General features: G+C 46.0%; 1 protein-coding gene across 5 annotated transcripts in view; it reads left to right on the top strand.

The window, feature by feature from the left end:
- LOC135255816 (follistatin-related protein 5-like) overlaps positions 1–16,732 on the top strand; it is a 174,632-nt gene that overhangs the window by 133,435 nt on the left and 24,465 nt on the right. For all 5 annotated transcript variants that reach the window (XM_064337489.1, XM_064337487.1, XM_064337486.1 and 2 more), the window contains exons 9-10: positions 4,411–4,572; positions 6,375–6,509. In XM_064337489.1, the coding sequence (XP_064193559.1) occupies positions 4,411–4,572; positions 6,375–6,509 (297 nt within the window). The remainder of the gene's footprint in view (positions 1–4,410; positions 4,573–6,374; positions 6,510–16,732) is intronic.

Raw genomic sequence — 16,732 nt, 5'->3', positions numbered from 1 at the left:
ATTGATGCTTTTTTTGGGGCAATTTGAATCAAATAGGTGTAGCCTAATAATTTTGAAAAGTTAACAATGGCGTCAAACATGTTGCGAGTAAACGCCATTTCATGATTTTCTTGTGGGTTAGCCGCAACAAAAAAATTAAAGAAAATAACTACAGAAGGACACGTCGTTACTATGCAACACGAGTTTGAAAACTTCAAGGGTCCGTTAGGCTGACATCAGCATAATGTGTTGAACTTCGTACGTGTAGACCGGTACCAACGACTGTGTGGAGTTCTCACTCACTGCAGAATTTTCCGATTTTGGTGAAACGCTTTGATCCACCCTCGACAAACGGAAAACAGGAGATTAGCAGGCAGCATCTCTTGGGCTCTCAGCAGATATCTGCACTTCTCCTTCGACCACCTGCAGCACAGGAAGTGGACTCGAGCAAGGCCTATTGATGACTGGGTTTATCACCCATACTGAGCCCTGAAGGTATGCAGGTAGGGAGGTTGTGAACTGCTGCCAACTTTTCAGGGCCAAAAGTCAAAAGTTCCCCCACCCTAAGTTGCTTTATTGGTCGGGAGAAGTTTCTCGAGGGCATAGTAGAAGGGAAATTGTTTTCTTAAATTTTATGGGTATGTTCAACAGAATGTCCTAAAAAAAAATTGTCATTCCGGCAATTTAAATGCAATCTTTTGGCGCAAACGGACACTGTAAAATCCTCTAAGAAACGATGACAAATCGGCAGCCTTGCCCATATGTGGACCGCAGCTGCCCAGACACTTCTCTGGTCTTTCAAGTTGTTTTTCCGGAAAAATCTGTTCAGAGTGATAAGTGCGTCGGCTGAGTGAGAACTGCCAGAGTGTGGTCATTTCCCATGGGCTGTTGAGTTTTTTTCCTGGGGTGGGGGTAACTGTTATTCAGGCTTGTCTTTTTCAGGGTGTAGATTCAGCTACCTGGTGATTAGAAACAGTTTTTTTTAAAAGAATGGCAGGAAAAATGTATATTTTACATTACATTTATTTGGCATACGCTTTTATCCAAAGCGGCGTACTGTTAAGTGCATACCGAAGGTCATCACAACAACTGGAAAACACAGGTCCGATAAGGTTCAGTACTCATTATGTTACAGTTATCCATAGCCGTGAACACATTCAGCCAAGTCCAGTTCACACACTAAGCATAGGCTAGGTCAGAAAGTTATGGTAAGTCAAACTAGGAGGCATGACAACAAGCTACAACATCAAGATAACAACACGAGCGCAATATAGGTGGTGGATGGAGACACAAGTGCAAAATTCTACAGGAACAAGATGGGACACAAGTGACAGACTGGTAGTGCTAGTTAGGCCCGGTAGAGATTTGTCCCTGCATGTAGATATGTAACCTAATTATCTATATGGGTTTTGGTGTCTGTTCATGCTGTATAATATTGTGCATCAGCCAACAACATTGCATTGCATTGGTCCATTCACAGGAAGTGGATCACGTGGAAATACTGCCCGGGATTAATCCTGAGAGTTCAGTTGAATGTGTGTGTTCAGCTGAACTGTAGGTGCCCTTAAACTGTCTCAGTGCATTTGATTGAATCGGGCCCTTAATTTGAGGAACGATGGCGGGGAAGTGCAAAGTTTAGGGCCGAGCATTTCCAGGCTGCTCATTTGTCTTTTGTCTATTTACCCCAACAAACGTTTTTTTGCGGAAGTTTGCAAGACTGCACGCCCCGCTCGGGAGGAGGGGGGGGGTGGGGGGGGTTGGGGAACGACAAAAAAGTCACCGCCACGAACAACCGAAATGTCTCGCAGACACTTTCAAAAAATAAACAAGCGCTACTGCGCCGCGCGCTTTGAAGGCGCGATCCCCGAGCTGCCGCGGTAGCCGCCGCGGGGGGGCCGAGAGACTGGCCCGCCAGCTACAGAGAGTTCCGGAATGGCTTTCGGTGCGCCCGCGATTCTCCCCTTTCGGAGGCGGCGCCTGGCATTTACGAAACCCGTCTGCATAATGGATGCCGGCGAGAAAGGGTGAACTGCGCGGGAACACCTGTCAGCTGCACCTAAGGGAAATTACTCTCTCTCCTTCTCTCTCCGTCTCTCTCCTTCTCTTTGTCTCTCTTTCTTGCTCTCTCTCTCCTTCTCTCCGTCTCTCTCCTTCTCTTTGTCTCTCTCTCTCTTGTTCTCTCCTCTCTGTCTCACTCTCTCCCTTATTCTCTTTCTCTCTCCCTTGCTCACTCCTCTTTCCCCTTATTTTTCTCTCTCTCCTCTCACACTCTTTCCCTATTTCTCTCTCTCTCCGTACAATCCTCTCTCCCTCACCCCTCTCTTCCTCTCTCCCCTCTCTCCCTCGCCTCCTCCCCTCTCTCTTCCTCTCTGTTCTGTCTTCCTGTTTTACTCCCTCTCTCTCCTTTCTCCCTCCTTTTATTTCTTTCTATCCCTCCCTCTCCCCTCTCTCTCCCCTCCTCCTCTCTCTCTCTCACACGTGTCTCAGATTCTTTATACCGCCTTCTGTGAGTAATGAATTTTCCATGAGAATAATAAAGTTTTCTAAGCATAAACATTCGGTTATTTTATTGTGTCTAATTACTGATTACTGAACAGCCCGGGCTAAAATACAGCATGTACCCCGCCGTCGTCTTTGGTTTTAAAAATAATTCACCTTGACATTTCATCTTCAGCTGGCAGAGCACAGCCGCACTAATTAACCGTCTAGCTGTGGGGTATTTAAAAAAAGAAAAGAAAAAAAAAAAAACTCATAAGAAGTGCACTCCTGCATTTGATAAGGCAGTATATGCTTTAGATTAGCATAGCGTTGTCTTTATAAAGGGAGTAATTAACTGCAGAGCGCTTTGCTGTCTGTGAGGCCCTCGCTGGCTGTGCCCGTGTGAAGCGGTGTTGATTAGGAGTTCATTAAGAGCCATTTTTTTGCCCTTCCTGAAAAGTGACGGACTCGCGAGGGCCAGTTGGGCAGCCGGGGTGAAGCGTGCCCGCGGTGCCCGCTGCCCGCGGTGCCCCTGGCACAGATGGCACGGCTCACCCGCGTCGAGTGGCAGACGCTCTGGAGGAAACGCGTTCCAGGGGGCAGCGCTCCCGTCATAGCAACGACTCCGTTACCGTTGGGGGTTTGGGGACGGGACGGTGCCAAGGTTCCAATCATGGGTGTTCCGGAGAAATGGGACGGGGGAGGGGAGACTGTGATCAGTGGGGGGCGGGGGGGTGGGGGGGGAGAGGGGGTATTGGACATTGCGATTGCAGTTTCTGGGGGGCGGGGTTTAATTGGAAAACCATCCATTTTTGGGTGTTCCAGTCACAAACTGTGTGTGCCTGTCATAACCAGGGCATCACTGCCAGTAATGTCAGTATGACAGTACCCGCAAAAACCCATCGCCAGGGCTGGGTTTTGGGGGTGGGCAGGGGCCAGAGGTGCCATGGGCGGGCACAATGACGCTGTTTGTACATTTCCTGTATTCACAGGGGGTGACGCAGGGAGTCAGGACACCCACAGACTGTGGTTTTATATTTCTTTGACAGCGAAGGGTTGCACATATCTCAAAAAAAAAAAAAAGATTTTATTTCCACATATTTTCAGTATGCTCTAGTCTCGTGAAGGCAGAGCGGCGCGGGGGGAAGACGTATTAAACGACGTCGCTCGCGTGAGCCGGAATTAGAGTGGTTATCCGTAAAAAGACGGATGGAGGGTGTGTGAGCAGAAATGTGCATGGGCGTGCGTACACACACGCACACACGCACACACACACACTCGCACACACACACACACACGCACACAAACACTCACACACACACACACACACTCACACACACACACACACACACACACTCACACACACGCACACACACACTCACGAGGTACAGTAGTGGAGATTTTAACGCGATACGTCAGCCCAAACTAAAGGAATGGGCCGGCCGCCGCCGCCGTCGCCTCCTCCTCGCGCAGCGCAGGCCTGGCTCCATCTGAAGATAAGGCCCGCGCTGCATGTTTAATATTTAATCCCCCCGGTGCCGCTGCGCTGAATGAGCTCCCCAGACCGCGGGATCAATGGGCACCGGCGCGGCGTCCGACTTAATTACGCCCTTATTTATCCTCTCGCCCTGAAAGCGCGCCTTTTTAATAATTCACCGCTTAAAGTCCGCACCTGTCCGCGCCTGTGCGTTCTCTGTTCGGTCTCCGCGCCGCTACCTGCTCGGCCAGTCGATGTGATTTAATTGCGCTCGCTCGATGGCGGTAAGTGCCTGTGGATGGCATTGATAATATGGTAATTTCGAGGGGGAGGGGGGGCCGGGGCAGGACGCTAAGCGGGTATGAAAAAAAATACGCCTGTGTTCCTCTGGGTGCACAGTCCCGGCTCATTACCCCCCCCCCCCCCACCTGTGCTGACTCGCATTTCTCCCGCTTTTATCCCCCACAATGCACCAGTGCCCCCGGTTATCCGGGTGCACCCGGAGAGCCAGGCTCGGGAGCCGGGCGTGACCGCCAGCCTCAGGTGTCACGCCGAGGGAATCCCCGCCCCCAAGCTCACCTGGCTGAAGAACGGCGTGGACATCACCACCCAGCTGTCCAAGCAGCTCACCCTGCAAGGTACGAATACCTGTATTTAACATAACATAACATAGCATAGCATAGAATAGCATAGCATAGCATAGCATAACATAACATAACATAACATAACATAACATAACATAACATAACATAGCATAGCATAGCATAGCATAGCATAACATAGCATAGCATAACATAACATAGCATAGCATAGCATAGCATAGCATAGCGTAAGACGAGAACAGGCCATTCAACCCAACACTGCTCGTCTATTCCTACCACTAAACTGTACTTAATGCTTAGTTTACCTAAAAGCTAGGTAGTATCTAACACTGTATCTAACAGCGACGGTAACGCCAGGTACGTATACACAAGCGTTTAAGAGCAACGATACCGCTGCACGTGAACCCTTCAGCCCTGCGATGCGTATATTACAGTTTTGTGTCATTTCACATATTGTAACAGCTGGCATAACAGACGATGTCAGTTTTATGTCAAATAACATAAAAATTTCCAGGTAAAAGTTATGACAGATGTTACTGATTTTACCCGTAAAAAGTATGACATCGTCTGTTACGCCATCTTATTATGACAGCTGTTATGTTATGTGTATAGTAAGTGTTATGTCAGCCTTATGAGGAAGGGTTCGAGTAAAGTGTTACTACGCCATCTCTAGCAAAGACTCTCCAGTGTGCTGGCTGTTTAAGCAGATCCTCATTCTGAACGGATTTATATGGGATCGGCTGTGTGCTTTTTTGGGGGGAGCAGGAGATTTTTTTTTTCGTAGTGAGTGACACTTCAGTGTTCTGTGCTGTTCTGGGCACGTTGTCTGCTCTTGATCACACGGCTTTATTCAGTGTACAGTCATTTTGTTTCACGTAATGAACATGATGGCCATTTACATCACTTAAGATAAAAGAATCTGGCTATTGATGACCATTCAGCCAGTGATGACCATGATGATGATGCCAACAGCATTATTATTATTATTATTATTATTATTATTATTAGTAATAGTAGTAGTAGTAGTAGTAGTAGTAATAGTAGTAGTAGCAATAGTAGTAGTACTTGTTGTAGTAGTAATAGTTGTATTGTGCTGTTATAAATATGATTATTATTAGTAAGTATTTTTAAGTATGGCTGCGCTCCTGGTTCACTAGAATACAGCTGTATAAGGGAACACAACCAAAAAAATCCCCATTTTACAAACACACCTGCCTCAGAAATATGTGTGTTTGCAGGGTGGTGTAGCAATCGCAGAGACTCTATCATCATTGAATGACATCATTTACTCCTCCTCTGAACCTGTAATCCTGTCTCAGGGGTTTATCCAGTCCTGAAAGCCCACACCACTCGCAAAAAAGAAAGTATATATATATATATATTTATACTAACATCTGAGATGGATCAGTACATGTCTCCATGGAAATTAAACTACAGGAGACAGCACTGAGACAGTTGCTCTAAGAGCATGTAGACTCAGCTGATCGTTGTGTTTACGTGCTCGGATGTCAAGCCTCTGCGCAAGAGAAAACAAATCACAAATTGGCCTGGGAGAGCGTGTGGTGCATTCGCTGGGTTAGGGGGGCAAACCCCCCCACCTCCACCCACATGGCAGCACCACCCCCACCCCCCAGCTGGGGTTTCAGTTCTCTGCCCTGATACTGCCTGTACCGTGATGATCCAGCCTCTATCTGTAACCCTCTCATTGGTGATTTTATTAGACCCCAGCTGCGATCTGCCGTTGTGGTCACAGAGGTAAACGAGCGAGTGCTTTCAGAGCTGTTCGAAGGCCTCGTCCCCTGTCCTCTGAACCGCTCGCTGTCTTGTGATTGGTCCAGCGAACGGCAGCGAGGTGCACATCAGCAACGTTCGGTACGAGGACACGGGGGCGTACACGTGCATCGCCAAGAACGAGGCCGGCGTGGACGAGGACATCTCCTCGCTCTTCGTGGAGGATTCTGCCCGCAAAACACGTACGTACCGATGGACGTGCGCGCTACGCTAGGCTCGCGGCGCATTGCAAACGCACACGCGTGAACACCAATGAGCGCTGTAAAAAAAAACAATAGACACACGCATGCACAGGTTAATAACAGTGTGCACTGTGGTAATGGTGCAACTGGAGTAAACATATCCAGATGTGTGTTATGGTAGTGATACAGTGTAATTTACATAGGTATAAAAATCAGTGTGCTACTGTGAAATCAAACAATGTGTAAAATGCACGCATGTGTGCACTGTGATGGCCACTGTAAACATTTAAACAATACACATGTATACATACGTTAATAACACTGTGATGATGATGATGCAACTGGAGTGAACATATCCGGGTATGTGATGATGTGTGTTATGATAGCCACTGTGAAATCAGACAATGCGTAAAATACACGCGTTGACGTCAAGTGTGTGCCGTGAGACTGATAGCAGAGCAAAGCTAGCAGGAGATCGATAGCGCTTTTCCAGTGTGAAGCTGCTACAAGCCCTTTTCCCTGGAGCGCCTCCCGCATCATTGGCTGCTGGTTGCTGGTGTAGGGCAGCCCCGCCCCCTTTTTTCACCCTAATCCTGGACACTTATCTGTCTCTCTCTCTTTCACACTCCTCTAACCGTCTCTGAACTGGGAGGCACGGGCCAAAAAAACCCTCCAGAATGAAAGGGGGATTTGTTGCCAGTTTGGAAAGGAAAACCCCCCTTCCCCCCCCCCCCCGCGTGGATGCAGGCAGCGCCGAAGCCTCGGTTTACCAAATTTATTAGCCTGCCCTCCATTTTCCTGTCTCTACGTCATTTTCACTCGTCTGTCTTGTTCCATAGAGGCGCAAGCACTCTGTAAATAGAACTGTATTTTGACAGTAAATTGTTTGCAATTGTTTATTTTTTTCTTTCTTTCTTCAAAGCGCTGTCAAAGTCATGTAGAATAATGGCAACAACTCATTATTCCATAAAATAGCAGGATTTATACAGTTAAATAACGGGATTTATACAGATTTTCCCTTCATTAAATGGTTTTTCACTGACAACATTGCTGCCAGCCTTTTCACCGGTTTTATGGGATATTTTCTTATTTGTTATTTATTTTACAGTGCAGCTAGTCTAATACCCCTGGTGGCATTCTAACCAAACAATATGATTATTTGCTCTGGTAGGTTCCCCCATTACCTACTAGTCGCTAGTTTAGCCGGACTTTAACTACTGACACCAGACTGCCCTGTTCAGCCTAACTTTAACTACTGACACCAGGCTGCCTGCCCGGTTGAGCCTAAATTTAACTACTGACACCAGACTGCCCTGTTCAGCCTAACTTTAACAACTGACACCAGACTGCCTGCCCGGTTGAGCCTAAATTTAACTACTGACACCAGACTGCCCTGTTCAGCCTAACTTTAACTACTGACACCAGGCTGCCTGCCCAGTTGAGCCTAAATTTAACTACTGACACCAGACTGCCTTGTTCAGTCTAACTTTAACTACTGACACCAGGCTGCCTGCCCAGTTGAGCCTAAATTTAACCACTGACACCAGACTGCTCAGTTGAGCATACATTTAGCTACTAACACCAGACTGCCCGGTTGAGCATTAATTTAACTACTGACACCAGACTGCCCGGTTGAGCATAAATTTAACCACTGACACCAGACTGCTCAGTTGAGCATAAATTTAGCTACTAACACCAGACTGCCCGGTTGAGCATTAATTTAACTACTGACACCAGACTGCTCGGTTCAGCATTAATTTAACTACTGACACCAGGCTGCCCAGTTCAGCATAAATTTAACTACTGACACCAGACTGCCCAGTTGAGCCTAAATTTAAGTACTGACACCAGACTGCTCAGTGTGTGATGGCCTCTTCCTCTGCAGCCAGCTTCCTCCCAATACGTCGGTTGAGTTTGTTCTGACTCCCGTCGTGAAGGAAGCTGTGTGCTCTGTATTCAGGTCAGTCAGCACCTTTTGCTCTTGTTGTTTTCATTGTCATTTTCTCATTGCAACGAGCCGAACAACAATTAAAGCTCAGTTACGGTATGAGAGAAAAATGATATACCCCACATATATAATTTAGTTTACATGCTGAAAATGTTGAGTGTTTTATCGACGCGCCGTTCGGGAGAAGCTAATTAAATCAGACGGCGGGCTGAATACCGCCGGGGACGGCCGCCTGGGGGGGGGTGGGGGGGGGAATGGGTTCAGGGAACTCTCGGCACGGTGCCAGTTCGGGATCCACGGCGTCCCAGAGCCGATGGGGGCTATTTAAAGACGGCCCAAAATAAGCACTTATCCTCCTCTTTAGGGGCCGCAACTTTGCGCCCCCCCACTCTGCAGATGACCTGCAAACAGCGTCGCGTGTCACACGCCCCTTCTCCCTTCCCCGCGTTTCTGTGTTGACTCACTGCGGTCCATCCTTTTTTTCTTCTTCTCTACGCAGTTTATTGCCTCCTTACACTCGAAAGCTTTGATGGGGCTAACGCGGGGGGGTGGTTGAATCATGGGCTGTGCCGGGGCGGGGGGGGCATCAATATTCATGCTCGGAGAGCCGTCTCATCTCCCGCTGAAATTGGCAAATGACATTCGGGAACCGTAGTGGCGGGGGCCGACGGCTTAGAGGACTTCTCCCGACTGAAACGTGAAGCTTCTTTTTTTTTTTCAATGACATTTTCCCCCCCCCCCCCTTTTTTTTTAAAATTCATAATTGATACTGCGGCAACCACTTCAGAACCCAGAGCCTTTAAATTCATAATTGATACGGTGGGACCCGCTCCAGAGGCCCGAGGTCTTTTTAACGGGACGCACGTGACCGCGGAGAGAGGAACGCTTTCGCCGCGCGATCGGCACGAAGTCCGGCGTACAGCTACACATCGGGCCATCAAGCGCTTCCGGGTCAAAGGTCATTGGGCAGAACCGTTGACCGTCCTGTTGGGTGGACAGCGACAGCAGTGCAGTTGTCGCCCACAGGATAGAAATTAGGAAAAGGGTGGCGATAGCGTGCCCCTGTGTGAAGATATTCCGTACCTCTCTCGTTATCTCTGAGTAGAGCACGGGTAGTTTGATCATTTATGCGACTTTTTAAAATTATTACTGAAGTTTCTCAGGTTGTGTGATGCCGCTGAAGATGTATTCCGTTCCATGAGACACGACTATCAGCGCCCCCCCATCGCATGTACGCACGCTCACGTTGTTTTATTTGTTTAGTCAGAAAAGGTGCCTTTTTTCCAGTTAAAAAAAAAAGCATTGTAAATATGAGACACGTGGCCGGGTTGCACACATTCATTGCGTGTACGGCATAACCGATGCCTGCAGGATCACATAGGGGGCAGAACGCCATTCTGGACTGTTCTCACGACAAACAGGAAACTCGCTCCTGCACGCTCATGTCTCCCACTACTGTACAAACTCCAACATTAAACCCTTCTTAACTGAACATTCTAATGCTGATGTAGACGTGCACACCAGTATGATGTTGGCCTAATATGGACATAGTGTTCACTTGCATGAAAATGTTCTAATGTGAACTCCCATACCTGCCTGTATGATGGTGTTCTGATATGGACCCCACACACACCTGTGTGATGATGTCCTAACAATGGACCCCACACCCACCTGTGTGATGATGTCCTAACAATGGACCCCACACCCACCCGTGTGATGATGTCCTAACAATGGACTCCATGCACACCTGTGTGATGATGCCCTAATATGGAGCCCACACCCACCTGTGTGATGATGTCCTAACAATGGACTCCATGCACACCTGTGTGATGATGCCCTAATATGGACCCCACACCCACCTGTGTGATGATGTCCTAACATGGACTCCCTGGGTTTGTAAGGTGTGCTTTTCATTAGTGCTGTTGCCAGGAGATGTGCCAGAGAGAGTGGGCAGCTGTGTACAACAAGGGATTTTGTGTTCCTGTTCTGGAGTCGGGGGGTCATCTCATTTGCATATGCAAAGTATGTCAGAGCTGCTGTTCGATGTTTGAGGGTTCAAACTACCCCGACCCTTCCTCCCTCCCCCCTCTCTTCCCCCACCTGTCTCCCTGCCAAGTTAGTACTGCATAATTAGATTGTTGCATTAAAAATTTCAGAAATAGACGGTGGTGCATTTTTCTTAGCATGGCACTCTAGTTTTGTTGTCTGTGAGACACTGTAGCATTTCATAGTTTCAGTCGTTTATTAATTTAGGCATTTTTATTATTTTCTTTTTTTTCAACGAAAGCCTTGGAGGTGAACATAAAATGTCCTCTTCATCCTAGCCTTGGCACACTTTGTTTCCTCATCTTCCTCAGCCTTGATGGCCGTTTTTTGTATTTTTTTTTTGGTATTTTGTGTGTGACACATTTTGGTGTGGCTGTTTTGTATTTTTGAAATGCAAATGTAGTGGGGGGAGGGGGGGCGGGGTTTTTGGCTACATCTACACCTGGTAAAAGTGACTCAATTCCGACACAGATAAGATGTGTATTATGTGTACACAAGAGGAAAAAAAACCACCTGGGATCGGATATTTTCAGATCCGTTTTGGGCCACGTTCATATGTGCTGCCGTCATTTCCATCTGCAGATTTTTTTAGGGTTTGGAAAGCAGGTCCATGGGCTCTTTAAGCAATCGATAAAATGAAACTAATCGTCCCGGCCTAAAAACCGGCAGACAGACATTGAGGGGCCGTCCAGGACGTGCAACAAATCCTGTTAAAAACCATCATAAAACAACTTCCGTCCTCCGGAAAAAAAAAAGGTAAAAAAAGGTAAAGATATCGGTGATATATCCGGGAAAAAGCTTTTAGCTTTGCCCTCTTGTACAGGTGTGTTGGCTGTGGCTGTCTCCGGCAATCCTTTGTGACTATAAAGCTGTCCAGCAATCCCCACTGAGAGCAAATGTGAGTTAAATATCAACAGGCTCTCTGGTGCATCCGCCCTCAGAAAGGTCTGTTTTAAGAGCACAATTAAGCATGTTGCCTTTCAAAGTGCTCCATCAAGGCATTCATCTCGTTATGTCAGGCAACAAATGGGATTCAATCTACATTTGTCTATAAGTACCGGTTTGCAATTAAATATAAGCGTTCTTTTTTTTTTTCTTCTTTTAAGTGTTCTTTTATTTTTCACATTGTGTGCTTGTTCAGCAAGTAGCTGAGCACCAAAATTAGCCGACCAAACTGTGGGGGAAAAAAGCGAATATACCCTTGGATTTATTTGAAAGCTAGCGTCGAACAGGAATGTTGATTGAATCCAGGCCAATAGCCCGCGTTTTGTGTATACAGCACATTTTGATTTGGCACATCGGCGTTCGTCTGAGTGCGACCGTCCAATCAGAGCCGTGAAAAACAGCGCCAGACTCAAGGGGTGTCCATTCAATTTGGCAGGTTGACAAGTGATTCGATACGTATTAAGAGGTCACAGAGAACGTTGTGATCACGGAGCGGGGTTGGGTGGGGGGGGGCAGTGGTTCACAGTGCAATCGCGGAGCCCCTACGGTACAGTCCCCCCCCCCCCCCCCCCCCACTGCTGGAAAAACCCAGTAAAGGAAACCGGGGGTTGCGGGTTCAAACTCACACGGGGGCTGTGCCTCCGCAAAAGACGTCAAACTGTAGTACACTCAGATTCTGCATTAGGCTACATAAGAGCCAGTTGCAGTGGATGAAGAAATCCGTTGAGCAAATAAATACGTTACAGGAGTGATCTTGTGATGAAGTGTAAATGATTGATATCATACTGGTGTATCTTATTATTTATAAAAAAAGAAGCATACCATTCATTCTCTGTTTTATTGCTCCTTAAACTGTTTGAAAACATCTCGGTCGGAGTGGATGTCAGATTTAGTTTAGTCTTTTTGATTCACGGTGTCTCTGCGCATTTTCACATCTGCTCCTCTTGAGGCAACAAAAAAAAAAATCTTTTTTTTTATTGTGTGTCCTTTCAATACGACTGACTCATTTCCTATTAGACGAGACTGGGTTGGAAGCGTTGTGACAGGGATGCCTGCAGCGGACCTTGCTGTAAATCAATCATGAGACCGCCTGGCTTTTATTTTAATACCTGCGCAGAAGAGCAGACAGCGGTGTTGGGGGGGGGGAGGGGGAGGGGGAATGTAAACAGGGGCAATGGATGGAACTCTGTCGGGACGCCTTATGCCCTGTGTTTTCAACCTGTGGTACCGTAGGTGGTTCAAACCCCCCCCCCCCCCCCCCTCGTGGAATGTCAAAGTGTGAAGATACTGACAGAAATTTGGACGGGGACTTGGAAAATTGTTTGTAGACATTTCCAGCTGTGTGAGGAAGAGACCAGGCTTCCCTGACTAGAGGTTGGAGATGGGGGGGGGGGGGGGTTGGGGGGGTTCCTGGATCAGAAACAAGTTGAAAAATTGTTTATGTTTGTGTGATTCATTCTGCCAGTCAGCTGCCAGCTGTGATTTTGGGAATGGGAATGGGGAAGCGTCCACCGCCCTCTCACCTTTACCAGGTCATCTTCCAGGTTATCCCAGGACGTGTACGGTCAGTCCATATTTCAGTTACGTATGTATTACTCCAAGTAAATCGTCCATCACGAGATCCCATCCTCAGGCTTAGCACGTTAGCATTCAGAAACCGTTTCTGCGTTTGTGAATTCTGCTTGCCCCCCCCCACCCCCCACGTTTCAAACAGCCTATGTATTTCACGCTCCACTAGCTCAGAGATTTTGCAATGTTTAAGCTTTTTCAGTCAAAAAAAGGGTAAAGAAAGAAAGGGGAAAAGAGATGCTGTCTGCGTCTTATAACTTTTTTTGACACCAATTATCATTGCTTCTTTAAAAAAAAAAAAAAAAAATTAAAAAGCCCCTCCAAGATTCACGGAATTTATTTTTCTTTAAATATGAGAGATAAAATAGCTGCTCCCGTTGTGAGTTCTCCATCGCTTCCGGCTCCCGAACATAGTTTGCGTTCTTTGAAGACGCTTCACTTCCCATCGCCGCGCGCGGATGTGACGCGGTGAGCGTGAGCCGTCGCCCTCGAACGATCCCGAAACGTCCTCTCCCGTTAGAGAGTGACATTACACCTGTCAGAACGACTGTCGCCCCAACCCTCAGCAGAGCGTGACATGTCACATTTCTAGACAATATAAAAGGAATATAGTTTTTAAAAAATTATTATTCTGTCAGATGACAATGTTTCGTCTTTTTTTTTTTTTTTGGCTCTACCTTTGAAAAATCAACCAAAAACTATGAAACAAATGGCAGTTCATAAAAATAAATTATGTAATAAATTATAAATTATGTGCACAAATGGGTTTACATATACGCAATTTGGTTTACCAGTCAAGTAAATATAAAACAAACATTAAATTAGTATCCAATTTAGAGCCACCCAATGCCTGTATGATATGATTTAACTGACAAAAAATGTTTTATACTTCGTTATACCCTGGATAATAAGCCTGTTTGTGTAGGTAAACCTCATATTATTTCCACTAAACAAAATGTTAAAAAATGATTAAACTTTTATGTTTATAAACAGCTTAGTTTTTTGCATGATAAGGCATGCGGGAATGTACATATTTTTGACATGTTTCAATACATATTTCATGAAGCAAAAAAAAAAAATCCATTTTGCTAACACCAGTAATTTTTTTGAAACTCCACTTTTGGTATTCTCGGTTTTAATGACCACTAAACCTCGTTCTGGAGACCTGGCGTATTTTCAAATATATTTATTTTTATTGAACCATCCCTTTTAATGTAGGTTTCGGCATCGTAGTATATAGGGTTCACGAGATTAAGCCCAGATACTTGTAGGGCTTTAGGGCACAAAAATTAATCGCCAGGTCTTGGGAGGAGATATGCAGGACAGTGAAGTTGTTATAGAGATGGAAATGGCTTCAGTAAAAATGGATTCAGTTAAGAGAAAAAAAAATATATATATATAAAAAACTGGTTCATCCGTTTGGCCCGTCTTAACAGAATCCACGTCCGGCTCTCATTTGTCATGGAAATTATGTTTGATGTTTCAATCAAGTGCTATTGATTTGCGGCAGGAGGATTCAATTGCTATCGATCCGTACACGCCGTGAATCCATTCGGGTTCGCGGTGCGATGAAGACGTTCGGTCGCGCGGACGATTGATCACAGGTCCGGATGGATTGCGCTGTACCACATCGCTCTGTAGTGAATAACGTTAAATGGTACGAAAATGCCACCGGAGAGAGAGGCCATGCATAATTAATGTGCGTGGTTTTAAAGGCAAAATGCGCATTGTGACGCAGATGTGTGAAAAGTTCAGGAGGAAGAAATGCCCTTCTAACCCGCCTCCATCCCGCAAACCGAACCAGATGCCTGGCTGCATCCTCGTCTTCCTCTTCCTCATTTATACTTGTACGACCGAAGCAAAGGTTAGATTAGATTCGATTCAATTCAGGTCATTGCCTAAGACAAATAAATGCGTCCTCTGCACTTGACCCATCCTAGTTACTTAGGAGCAGTGGGCAGCCACAGTGCGGCGCCCGGGGACCAACTCCAGTTCCGAGGCCAGTGCCTTGGTCATGAGCAATGGCGTGAGTACACCTAGGGGCAATTTAGACTCTTCAATTAACCTAACCTGCGTGTCTTTGGACTGTGGGAGGAAACCGGAGTACCCGGAGGAAACCCATGCGGACACGGGGAGAACATACCAAACCCCACACAGAAAGGCCCGGGCGGGGGCTCGAACCCAGGACCTTCTTGCTGTGAGGCAACGGTGCTACCCACTGCGCCACCATGCCGCCCGTACAGTGCTAAACTACCAATGGATTAAAAAAAACAATTCTGGAAGGGATGTTCATCTCTATAAAATACAAACATAACCAATCAGTTGCTTTTGAAAGAGGATCTTAGTTTGACAAGTGGTAATATTATTTCAGTTGGGTAAGTGTTGCATTACACAGGTTTTGTATGATTAGTTTAGTAGTCAATGGAGCCCGACAATTTCTAGCAGCAGGCAAGCAAACCCCCCCCCCCTTTCACAGCTTCCTGAATGTCTGGTCATGTGACTGTTTCATGAACACATGTCTCGCAGTGCGTAGTGATGGTGCTTGTCGGCAGAAGGTTTCCTTGTCTCCTTCAAATTCAAATTTGAATTTTCTTTTATCATTACGACATGTTTAACGCATGGTGCTGTAGTTTACTTATTGTATATCTGTGTCACATGGTGCATTTTGTGCCGCACGGTTACGGTTGTTAGACACAGCCAAGCACACAAAGAAGGCTCACACTGCATATCAACGTGGCTTGTAGGCTATAGAGGTTTTCCTTCTGACTTCAGATTCAAAATCAAATGCGATAAATCTTTATTGATTTGCTCAGCGTTCGACGCAGTTTAGGAGACAGTAGGAAGCGGTTAATCTGGCACTGATTCGCTTTTAATTCAGTTTAAACGGATGATGCATGAGCCCTCGTATAGATTAAATAACCCTGGTGCATTGCAGTGATTAATAGTATCAATTCATCTTTTTGAAATTAAAGGAGCACGGAGTGTCATTTTATTGCAGGTTTGAAATGAGCGGGGCTATCGTTGACAACAGTTTGTCCTAGCAACGGGAGGACATGAACTGTTTAATTTCAAACCGTTTTCACATTTTTTGTTTCCAGATATGTTTAGATATGCATCCATACAATGGGAAAGAGATAGTTTTTAATGTCTTTAAACTTAAATGCCTTTTTATCTTTTATATGTTAAGTCCCTTTTCGTGATGAGAGAGAGAGAGAGACAGAGATAGAGAGAGATAGAGATAGAGAGAATTGTTGGACACTGAGCAGTTTTAGAGGAAGCGAGCATCTATGGACGGAATTCAATCGTCCCGCTTTTCACCACATAAAGGCAGTCACTCCTGTAATTAAGGTTTTGTCGCAATTCAATCACTTCGGTGCACTGCTTGTTATGGCTATAGTGTTCTTAATTAGCAGGCTTGGCGTGGTTAAGAGTAAGCGCCTGGAAGTGCTTTTTGTGTGAGTAGAAAGACGGTACTTTCTTTAAGACTTCACAATGAGCTACTTATCAACTCTTTGACAGTTGGTTTCAGGCATACCCCCAGAGTAAATACAAGTTCATCCTAGCAGAACCCACACTGTGTTTAACTTTTTAAAAAAAGAAGCTCTCTTCACATTTATCATGCAAGACTGGAAGAGAAAAATCCAACAGTGACCTTAAAACGGGTAACTGGCTACTAAGTAAGTTATGTGTTTTATGTATTTTTCTTTACAAATGC

Source organism: Anguilla rostrata, chromosome 5, assembly GCF_018555375.3.
Source record: "Anguilla rostrata isolate EN2019 chromosome 5, ASM1855537v3, whole genome shotgun sequence".
Lineage (NCBI taxonomy): Eukaryota > Metazoa > Chordata > Actinopteri > Anguilliformes > Anguillidae > Anguilla > Anguilla rostrata.
This window is presented reverse-complemented; position numbering and strand designations above follow the sequence as displayed.